At 45.5% G+C, this 12,195-nt stretch overlaps 1 protein-coding gene across 1 annotated transcript in view; it reads left to right on the top strand.

Annotated features, from left to right (window-relative positions):
- LOC115124074 (disintegrin and metalloproteinase domain-containing protein 10-like) overlaps nucleotides 1-12,195 on the top strand; it is a 53,779-nt gene that overhangs the window by 20,139 nt on the left and 21,445 nt on the right. Inside the window, exons 12-14 of the mRNA XM_065022274.1 lie at nucleotides 232-415; nucleotides 2,146-2,257; nucleotides 2,930-3,150. Of these exons, the coding sequence (XP_064878346.1) occupies nucleotides 232-415; nucleotides 2,146-2,257; nucleotides 2,930-3,150 (517 nt within the window). The remainder of the gene's footprint in view (nucleotides 1-231; nucleotides 416-2,145; nucleotides 2,258-2,929; nucleotides 3,151-12,195) is intronic.

Raw genomic sequence — 12,195 nt, forward strand, 5'->3', positions numbered from 1 at the left:
AATACAGTACAATGCTATTCAGTTCTAGTTTTTTTTGTCTAACCTGTGGTGCAGGAAGTGACACACACTAAGGGAAAGAATCTCTTGCACACTTAGTTACCATGCAAATGTCATGGGAATTAAATTACTAAAATTGCCATGGATTAAAGTGTACAGAGGCTTATTTCTGTCATTTAGTTATTTTAACCTTTTTTCACCCTCTCTCTCTCTCTCCCTCCCTCCCTCCCCCAGTCCCAGCCAGGGCCTGTGCTGTACTCCTGAGTGCTTCTATAAGGGTCGTAATGAGAAGTGTCGTGAAGAGTCTGAATGTGCCCATCAGGGCATGTGTAACGGGGGTACGGCCCAGTGCCCCACCTCTGAACCCAAGGCCAACTTCACCGCCTGCCACGGAGAGACTCAAGTCTGCCTCAACGGGGTGAGTGGATACCTGGCTTCCTGTAGTGTGTAGTTAAATACCTGGCTTCCTGTAGTGTGTAGTTAAATACCTGGCTTCCTGTAGTGTGTAGTTAAATACCTGGCTTCCTGTAGTGTGTAGTTAAATACCTGGCTTCCTGTAGTGTGTAGTTAAATACCTGGCTTCCTGTAGTGTGTAGTTAAATACCTGGCTTCCTGTAGTGTGTAGTTAAATACCTGGCTTCCTGTAGTGTGTAGTTAAATACCTGGCTTCCTGTAGTGTGTAGTTAAATACCTGGCTTCCTGTAGTTAAATATACCTGGCTTCCTGTAGTTAAATACCTGGCTTCCTGTAGTTAAATACCTGGCTTCCTGTAGTGTGTAGTTAAATACCTGGCTTCCTGTAGTGTGTAGTTAAATACCTGGCTTCCTGTAGTGTGTAGTTAAATACCTGGCTTCCTGTAGTGTGTAGTTAAATACCTGGCTTCCTGTAGTGTGTAGTTAAATACCTGGCTTCCTGTAGTTAAATACCTGGCTTCCTGTAGTTAAATACCTGGCTTCCTGTAGTTAAATACCTGGCTTCCTGTAGTTAAATACCTGGCTTCCTGTAGTTAAATACCTGGCTTCCTGTAGTGTGTAGTTAAATACCTGGCTTCCTGTAGTGTGTAGTTAAATACCTGGCTTCCTGTAGTTAAATACCTGGCTTCCTGTAGTTAAATACCTGGCTTCCTGTAGTGTGTAGTTAAATACCTGGCTTCCTGTAGTGTGTAGTTAAATACCTGGCTTCCTGTAGTTAAATACCTGGCTTCCTGTAGTGTGTAGTTAAATACCTGGCTTCCTGTGGTGTGTAGTTAAATACCTGGTCACCTTCAAGGTTGTGGTCAAATTCCATTTCAATTCCAGTCAATTCAGAAAGTATTCCAAATGTTCCTCATTGAAGAGAATTGGAATTTCAGTGTACTTCCTGAACCCCAACCCTACTGTCTGTCTGTACCAATTTATCAGTCACCACATATGAAGGTCCCTCCCTTACAGGAAAACATTATAAAGGCTGAGTGCTAATTCAAATCAAATTGTATTGCTCATGGTTAAGCAGATGTTAATGCAAGTGTAGTGAAATGCTTGTAGTTGAAACAATAACAAAGCCTCTGTTTGGGTAAAAAGCTGACTGATCGGCCTGGATAAATGTAACCCCTCTCAAATTCATGGACAGGGCTATGGATGCAAGGACTGACCATACACGATACAACCATTATAGTTGAACCGTGTTATGAGGCTCTACAGTGTTTATTTACGTTGGCATTGTTTACAAACATTGGGGTCAAACCGACTTCTATGTTGGGTTCTGATGTGGTACGACAGTTGAGGAATTTACAAGTTCTATTCTTCAACAATCAATGGGTGTCTATATCATCAATTTATAAGCAACTAAGTAGCTAATAGCTAGCTAAGAAACTAGCTTTAAGTAAAAAATGGATGGAGCAACTAAGCATCTAGTAGCTAGCTAAGAAACTAGCTTTAAGTAAAAAATGGATGGAGCAACTAAGGATTCTAGCTTTAATTATGGATTCCTTGATGCTGCTTGACTGTAATATTTTATACTTCATCTCAAATACCAGGAACCTTTTTTATTTTATTCACTCGAAATTCAAGTTTTTAGCTACAACATGTCTACCATTCCAAAATAAAACACATCTTAAATGTAAAAGTAATTTGAGTTTGCCCTGTCCCTACCATGTGCCGCCTTCTCCAGGGGTGTTCTGGATCCATCTGTGAGAAGTATGGTCTGGAGGTCTGTACCTGTGCCAGCGTGGAGGGCAAGGATGAGACTGACGAGCTGTGCCACGTCTGCTGTGGCGAGAAGAGTGAGTCGTGTGTGTGTGTGTGTGTGTTGTGTGTATGTTGCCGTCTCAGGTCACTCTACCCCAAAGAGCGTGAGCACTACTCTTTTAACATATTTCAGTAGTATTATGTCCTGACGTTAACATTAACATGTTTTAGGGGCTTATTTCAGTATTATTATGTCCTGACGTTAACATTAACATGTTTTAGGGGCAAATTTCAGTTTGTATTATGTCCTTTTCAACAGGGTTGCAAAATTCTAGATACATTCCCGAAGTTGCTGCGTTCTTCAGCATTCCCAGTTGGAGCATTCCCTCGTGATTCTGGGAATACTCCAATCCAGGTTTTCTGAAAAACCAAGCAACTTTTCTAGAATTTTTCAGCTTTACTTTTACCACCTTGTATAACAACCACATTGTATGACAAGGTTTTTAAAGGGCTTTGAGATTATTTATGTAATGAATAGTTAGAGCGTCAGATCAGCAACTGAAAGGTTGCCGGATCGAATCCCCCGAGCTGACAAGGTAAAAATCTGTCGTTCTGCCCCCTGAACAAGGCATTTAACCCACTGTTCCCCGGTAGGCCGTCAATTGTAATTAAGAATTTGTTCTTAACTGACTTGCCAAGTTAAATAAAGGTGAAATAAATGACTAGTGCTATAAAAGGTATTATTAGTTGATTGTCTTGTCTTGCAGTGAACCCCAACACCTGCAGCAGTACAGGCTCAGAGAAACTGGCCCGGTTCTTCAATAAGAAAATCACCACGCTGCCTGCGGGGTCTCCCTGTAACGACTTCAAGGGCTACTGCGACGTGTTCATGAGGTGTCGGCTGGTGGACGCGGACGGCCCTCTGGCCAGACTGAAGAAGGCCATCTTCAACCCTGAGCTCTATGAAAACATTGCAGAGTGGATAGTGGTACGTAGCTTACTGACTGACTGAGTGGATAGTGGTACGTAGCTTACTGACTGACTGAGTGGATAGTGGTATGTAGCTTACTGACTGACTGACTGACTGAGTGGATAGTGGTACGTAGCTTACTGACTGACTGAGTGGATAGTGGTAGGTAGCTTACTGACTGACTGAGTGGATAGTGGTATGTAGCTTACTGACTGACTGACTGAGTGGATAGTGGTAGGTAGCTTACTGACTGACTGGGTGGATAGTGGTACGTAGCTTACTGACTGACTAAGTGGATAGTGGTACGTAGCTTACTGACTGACTGAGTGGATAGTGGTACGTAGCTTACTGAGTGGATAGTGGTACGTAGCTTACTGAGTGGATAGTGGTACGTAGCTTACTGAGTGGATAGTGGTACGTAGCTTACTGAGTGGATAGTGGTACGTAGCTTACTGAGTGGATAGTGGTACGTAGCTTACTGAGTGGATAGTGGTACGTAGCTTACTGAGTGGATAGTGGTACGTAGCTTACTGAGTGGATAGTGGTAGGTAGCTTACTGACTGACTGAGTGGATAGTGGTAGGTAGCTTACTGACTGACTGAGTGGATAGTGGTACGTAGCTTACTGAGTGGATAGTGGTACGTAGCTTACTGAGTGGATAGTGGTACGTAGCTTACTGAGTGGATAGTGGTACGTAGCTTACTGACTGACTGAGTGGATAGTGGTAGGTAGCTTACTGACTGACTGAGTGGATAGTGGTACGTAGCTTACTGAGTGGATAGTGGTACGTAGCTTACTGAGTGGATAGTGGTAGGTAGCTTACTGACTGACTGAGTGGATAGTGGTAGGTAGCTTACTGACTGACTGAGTGGATAGTGGTACGTAGCTTACTGACTGACTGAGTGGGTAGTGGTACGTAGCTTACTGACTGAGTGGATAGTGGTAGGTAGCTTACTGACTGACTGAGTGGATAGTGGTACGTAGCTTACTGACTGACTGAGTGGATAGTGGTAGGTAGCTTACTGACTGACTGAGTGGATAGTGGTAGGTAGCTTACTGACTGACTGAGTGGATAGTGCTACGTAGCTTACTGAGTGGATAGTGGTACGTAGCTTACTGACTGACTGAGTGGATAGTGGTACGTAGCTTACTGACTGACTAGGTGGATAGTGGTACGTAGCTTACTGACTGACTGAGTGGATAGTGGTAGGTAGCTTACTGACTGACTGAGTGGATAGTGGTAGGTAGCTTACTGACTGACTGAGTGGATAGTGGTACTTAGCTTACTGACTGACTGAGTGGATAGTGGTACTTAGCTTACTGACTGACTGAATGGATAGTGGTACGTAGCTTACTGAGTGGATAGTGGTACATAGCTGACTGACTGAGTGGATAGTGGTACGTAGCTTACTGACTGACTGAGTGGGTAGTGGTACGTAGCTTACTGACTGACTGAGTGGATAGTGGTAGGTAGCTTACTGACTGACTGAGTGGATAGTGGTACGTAGCTTACTGAGTGGATAGTGGTACGTAGCTTACTGAGTGGATAGTGGTACGTAGCTTACTGAGTGGATAGTGGTACGTAGCTTACTGAGTGGATAGTGGTACGTAGCTTACTGAGTGGATAGTGGTACATAGCTGACTGACTGAGTGGATAGTGGTACGTAGCTTACTGACTGACTGACTGAGTGGATAGTGGTACGTAGCTTACTGAGTGGATAGTGGTAGGTAGCTTACTGAGTGGATAGTGGTACGTAGCTTACTGACTGACTGAGTGGATAGTGGTACGTAGCTTACTGACTGACTGAGTGGATAGTGGTACGTAGCTTACTGACTGACTGAGTGGATAGTGGTACGTAGCTTACTGACTGAGTGGATAGTGGTAGGTAGCTTACTGACTGACTGAGTGGATAGTGGTAGGTAGCTTACTGACTGACTGGATAGTGGTACTTAGCTTACTGACTGACTGAGTGGATAGTGGTACTTAGCTTACTGACTGACTGAGTGGATAGTGGTACGTAGCTTACTGAGTGGATAGTGGTACATAGCTGACTGACTGAGTGGATAGTGGTACGTAGCTTACTGACTGACTGACTGAGTGGGTAGTGGTACGTAGCTTACTGACTGACTGAGTGGATAGTGGTACGTAGCTTACTGAGTGGATAGTGGTACGTAGCTTACTGACTGATTGAGTGGATAGTGGTACGTAGCTTACTGAGTGGATAGTGGTACGTAGCTTACTGACTGACTGAGTGGATAGTGGTACGTAGCTTACTGACTGACTAACTGAGTGGATAGTGGTAGGTAGCTTACTGACTGACTGAGTGGATAGTGGTACGTAGCTTACTGAGTGGATAGTGGTACATAGCTGACTGACTGAGTGGATAGTGGTACGTAGCTTACTGACTGACTGACTGACTGGGTGGATAGTGGTAGGTAGCTTACTGAGTGGATAGTGGTACATAGCTGACTGACTGACTGACTGAGTGGATAGTGGTACGTAGCTTACTGACTGACTGGATAGTGGTACGTAGCTTACTGACTGACTGGGTGGATAGTGGTACGTAGCTTACTGACTGACTGAGTGGATAGTGGTACGTAGCTTACTGACTGATTGAGTGGATAGTGGTACGTAGCTTACTGAGTGGATAGTGGTACGTAGCTTACTGAGTGGATAGCGGTAGGTAGCTTACTGACTGACTGAGTGGATAGTGGTACGTAGCTTACTGACCTACTGAGTGGATAGTGGTAGGTAGCTTACTGACTGACTGAGTGGATAGTGGTACGTAGCTTACTGAGTGGATAGTGGTACATAGCTGACTGACTGAGTGGATAGTGGTACGTAGCTTACTGACTGACTGAGTGGATAGTGGTACGTAGCTTACTGACTGACTGACTGAGTGGATAGTGGTACGTAGCTTACTGAGTGGATAGTGGTACGTAGCTTACTGACTGACTGAGTGGATAGTGGTACGTAGCTTACTGACTGAGTGGATAGTGGTAGGTAGCTTACTGACTGACTGAGTGGATAGTGGTAGGTAGCTTACTGACTGACTGAGTGGATAGTGGTACTTAGCTTACTGACTGACTGAGTGGATAGTGGTACTTAGCTTACTGACTGACTGAGTGGATAGTGGTACGTAGCTTACTGAGTGGATAGTGGTACATAGCTGACTGACTGAGTGGATAGTGGTACGTAGCTTACTGAGTGGATAGTGGTACGTAGCTTACTGAGTGGATAGTGGTACGTAGCTTACTGACTGATTGAGTGGATAGTGGTACGTAGCTTACTGACTGACTGAGTGGATAGTGGTACGTAGCTTACTGACTGATTGAGTGGATAGTGGTAGGTAGCTTACTGACTGACTGAGTGGATAGTGGTACGTAGCTTACTGACTGACTGACTGAGTGGATAGTGGTAGGTAGCTTACTGAGTGGATAGTGGTACATAGCTGACTGACTGACTGACTGAGTGGATAGTGGTACGTAGCTTACTGAGTGGATAGTGGTACGTAGCTTACTGACTGACTGACTGGATAGTGGTACGTAGCTTACTGACTGACTGGGTGGATAGTGGTACGTAGATTACTGACTGACTGAGTGGATAGTGGTACGTAGCTTACTGACTGACTGAGTGGATAGTGGTACGTAGCTGACTGACTGACTGACTGAGTGGATAGTGGTACGTAGCTTACTGAGTGGATAGTGGTAGGTAGCTTACTGACTGACTGAGTGGATAGTGGTACGTAGCTTACTGACTGACTGAGTGGATAGTGGTACGTAGCTTACTGACTGACTGAGTGGATAGTGGTACGTAGCTTACTGACTGACTGAGTGGATAGTGGTACGTAGCTTACTGACTGACTGAGTGGATAGTGGTAGGTAGCTTACTGACTGACTGAGTGGATAGTGGTAGGTAGCTTACTGACTGACAGTGGATAGTGGTACGTAGCTTACTGAGTGGATAGTGGTACATAGCTGACTGACTGAGTGGATAGTGGTACGTAGCTTACTGACTGACTGAGTGGATAGTGGTACGTAGCTTACTGACTGACTGACTGAGTGGATAGTGGTACGTAGCTTACTGAGTGGATAGTGGTAGGTAGCTTACTGACTGACTGAGTGGATAGTGGTACGTAGCTTACTGACTGACTGAGTGGATAGTGGTACGTAGCTTACTGACTGACTGAGTGGATAGTGGTAGGTAGCTTACTGACTGACTGAGTGGATAGTGGTACTTAGCTTACTGACTGACTGAGTGGATAGTGGTACGTAGCTTACTGAGTGGATACTGGTACATAGCTGACTGACTGAGTGGATAGTGGTACGTAGCTTACTGACTGACTGACTGAGTGGGTAGTGGTACGTAGCTTACTGACTGACTGAGTGGATAGTGGTAGGTAGCTTACTGACTGACTGAGTGGATAGTGGTACGTAGCTTACTGAGTGGATAGTGGTACGTAGCTTACTGACTGACTGAGTGGATAGTGGTACGTAGCTTACTGACTGACTGACTGAGTGGATAGTGGTAGGTAGCTTACTGACTGACTGAGTGGATAGTGGTACGTAGCTTACTGAGTGGATAGTGGTACATAGCTGACTGACTGAGTGGATAGTGGTACGTAGCTTACTGACTGACTGGGTGGATAGTGGTACGTAGCTTACTGACTGATTGAGTGGATAGTGGTACGTAGCTTACTGAGTGGATAGTGGTACGTAGCTTACTGAGTGGATAGTGGTACGTAGCTTACTGAGTGGATAGTGGTACGTAGCTTACTGACTGAGTGGATAGTGGTAGGTAGCTTACTGACTGACTGAGTGGATAGTGGTACGTAGCTTACTGAGTGGATAGTGGTACATAGCTGACTGACTGAGTGGATAGTGGTACGTAGCTTACTGACTGACTGGGTGGATAGTGGTACGTAGCTTACTGACTGACTGAGTGGATAGTGGTACGTAGCTTACTGACTGACTGACTGAGTGGATAGTGGTACGTAGCTTACTGAGTGGATAGTGGTAGGTAGCTTACTGACTGACTGAGTGGATAGTGGTACGTAGCTTACTGACTGACTGAGTGGATAGTGGTACGTAGCTTACTGACTGACTGAGTGGATAGTGGTAGGTAGCTTACTGACTGACTGAGTGGATAGTGGTACTTAGCTTACTGACTGACTGAGTGGATAGTGGTACGTAGCTTACTGACTGACTGAGTGGATAGTGGTACGTAGCTTACTGAGTGGATAGTGGTACATAGCTGACTGACTGAGTGGATAGTGGTACGTAGCTTACTGAGTGGATAGTGGTACGTAGCTTACTGAGTGGATAGTGGTACGTAGCTTACTGAGTGGATAGTGGTACGTAGCTTACTGAGTGGATAGTGGCTTACTGAGTGGCTTACTGACTGACTGAGTGGATAGTGGTACGTAGCTTACTGACTGACTGAGTGGATAGTGGTAGGTAGCTTACTGACTGACTGAGTGGATAGTGGTAGGTAGCTTACTGAGTGGATAGTGGTACATAGCTGACTGACTGACTGAGTGGATAGTGGTACGTAGCTTACTGAGTGGATAGTGGTACGTAGCTTACTGACTGACTGGATAGTGGTAGGTAGCTTACTGACTGACTGAGTGGATAGTGGTACTTAGCTTACTGACTGACTGAGTGGATAGTGGTACGTAGCTTACTGACTGACTGACTGAGTGGATAGTGGTACGTAGCTTACTGAGTGGATAGTGGTAGGTAGCTTACTGACTGACTGAGTGGATAGTGGTACGTAGCTTACTGACTGACTGGGTGGATAGTGGTACGTAGCTTACTGACTGACTGAGTGGATAGTGGTACGTAGCTTACTGACTGACTGAGTGGATAGTGGTACGTAGCTTACTGACTGATTGAGTGGATAGTGGTACGTAGCTTACTGAGTGGATAGTGGTACGTAGCTTACTGACTGACTGAGTGGATAGTGGTACGTAGCTTACTGACTGACTGAGTGGATAGTGGTACGTAGCTTACTGAGTGGATAGTGGTAGGTAGCTTACTGACTGAGTGGATAGTGGTACGTAGCTTACTGACTGACTGAGTGGATAGTGGTACGTAGCTTACTGACTGACTGAGTGGATAGTGGTACGTAGCTTACTGACTGACTGAGTGGATAGTGGTAGGTAGCTTACTGACTGACTGAGTGGATAGTGGTACGTAGCTTACTGACTGACTGAGTGGATAGTGGTACGTAGCTTACTGACTGACTGACTGAGTGGATAGTGGTACGTAGCTTACTGAGTGGATAGTGGTAGGTAGCTTACTGACTGAGTGGATAGTGGTACGTAGCTTACTGACTGACTGACTGAGTGGATAGTGGTACGTAGCTTACTGACTGACTGAGTGGATAGTGGTACGTAGCTTACTGACTGACTGAGTGGATAGTGGTAGGTAGCTTACTGACTGACTGGATAGTGGTAGGTAGCTTACTGACTGACTGAGTGGATAGTGGTACTTAGCTTACTGACTGACTGAGTGGATAGTGGTACGTAGCTTACTGACTGACTGACTGAGTGGATAGTGGTACGTAGCTTACTGAGTGGATAGTGGTAGGTAGCTTACTGACTGACTGAGTGGATAGTGGTACGTAGCTTACTGACTGACTGAGTGGATAGTGGTACGTAGCTTACTGACTGACTGAGTGGATAGTGGTAGGTAGCTTACTGACTGACTGAGTGGATAGTGGTACTTAGCTTACTGACTGACTGAGTGGATAGTGGTACGTAGCTTACTGAGTGGATACTGGTACATAGCTGACTGACTGAGTGGATAGTGGTACGTAGCTTACTGACTGACTGACTGAGTGGGTAGTGGTACGTAGCTTACTGACTGACTGAGTGGATAGTGGTAGGTAGCTTACTGACTGACTGAGTGGATAGTGGTACGTAGCTTACTGAGTGGATAGTGGTACGTAGCTTACTGACTGACTGAGTGGATAGTGGTAGGTAGCTTACTGACTGACTGACTGAGTGGATAGTGGTAGGTAGCTTACTGACTGACTGAGTGGATAGTGGTACGTAGCTTACTGAGTGGATAGTGGTACATAGCTGACTGACTGAGTGGATAGTGGTACGTAGCTTACTGACTGACTGGGTGGATAGTGGTACGTAGCTTACTGACTGATTGAGTGGATAGTGGTACGTAGCTTACTGAGTGGATAGTGGTACGTAGCTTACTGAGTGGATAGTGGTACGTAGCTTACTGAGTGGATAGTGGTACGTAGCTTACTGAGTGGATAGTGGTACGTAGCTTACTGACTGAGTGGATAGTGGTAGGTAGCTTACTGACTGACTGAGTGGATAGTGGTACGTAGCTTACTGAGTGGATAGTGGTACATAGCTGACTGACTGAGTGGATAGTGGTACGTAGCTTACTGACTGACTGGGTGGATAGTGGTACGTAGCTTACTGACTGACTGAGTGGATAGTGGTACGTAGCTTACTGACTGACTGACTGAGTGGATAGTGGTACGTAGCTTACTGAGTGGATAGTGGTAGGTAGCTTACTGACTGACTGAGTGGATAGTGGTACGTAGCTTACTGACTGACTGAGTGGATAGTGGTACGTAGCTTACTGACTGACTGAGTGGATAGTGGTAGGTAGCTTACTGACTGACTGAGTGGATAGTGGTACTTAGCTTACTGACTGACTGAGTGGATAGTGGTACGTAGCTTACTGACTGACTGAGTGGATAGTGGTACGTAGCTTACTGAGTGGATAGTGGTACATAGCTGACTGACTGAGTGGATAGTGGTACGTAGCTTACTGAGTGGATAGTGGTACGTAGCTTACTGAGTGGATAGTGGTACGTAGCTTACTGAGTGGATAGTGGTACGTAGCTTACTGACTGACTGAGTGGATAGTGGTACGTAGCTTACTGACTGACTGAGTGGATAGTGGTAGGTAGCTTACTGACTGACTGAGTGGATAGTGGTAGGTAGCTTACTGAGTGGATAGTGGTACATAGCTGACTGACTGACTGAGTGGATAGTGGTACGTAGCTTACTGAGTGGATAGTGGTACGTAGCTTACTGACTGACTGACTGAGTGGATAGTGGTACGTAGCTTACTGACTGACTGGGTGGATAGTGGTACGTAGCTTACTGACTGACTGAGTGGATAGTGGTACGTAGCTTACTGACTGACTGAGTGGATAGTGGTACGTAGCTTACTGACTGATTGAGTGGATAGTGGTACGTAGCTTACTGAGTGGATAGTGGTACGTAGCTTACTGACTGACTGAGTGGATAGTGGTACGTAGCTTACTGACTGACTGAGTGGATAGTGGTACGTAGCTTACTGAGTGGATAGTGGTAGGTAGCTTACTGACTGAGTGGATAGTGGTACGTAGCTTACTGACTGACTGACTGAGTGGATAGTGGTACGTAGCTTACTGACTGACTGAGTGGATAGTGGTACGTAGCTTACTGACTGACTGAGTGGATAGTGGTAGGTAGCTTACTGACTGACTGAGTGGATAGTGGTACGTAGCTTACTGACTGACTGAGTGGATAGTGGTACGTAGCTTACTGACTGACTGACTGAGTGGATAGTGGTACGTAGCTTACTGAGTGGATAGTGGTAGGTAGCTTACTGACTGACTGAGTGGATAGTGGTACGTAGCTTACTGACTGACTGAGTGGATAGTGGTACGTAGCTTACTGACTGACTGAGTGGATAGTGGTACGTAGCTTACTGACTGACTGAGTGGATAGTGGTAGGTAGCTTACTGACTGACTGGATAGTGGTAGGTAGCTTACTGACTGACTGAGTGGATAGTGGTACTTAGCTTACTGACTGACTGAGTGGATAGTGGTACGTAGCTTACTGACTGACTGAGTGGATAGTGGTACGTAGCTTACTGAGTGGATAGTGGTAGGTAGCTTACTGACTGACTGAGTGGATAGTGGTACGTAGCTTACTGACTGACTGAGTGGATAGTGGTACGTAGCTTACTGACTGACTGAGTGGATAGTGGTAGGTAGCTTACTGACTGACTGAGTGGATAGTGGTACTTAGCTTACT

The sequence above is a fragment of the Oncorhynchus nerka genome, linkage group LG9a (assembly GCF_034236695.1).
Source record: "Oncorhynchus nerka isolate Pitt River linkage group LG9a, Oner_Uvic_2.0, whole genome shotgun sequence".
Lineage (NCBI taxonomy): Eukaryota > Metazoa > Chordata > Actinopteri > Salmoniformes > Salmonidae > Oncorhynchus > Oncorhynchus nerka.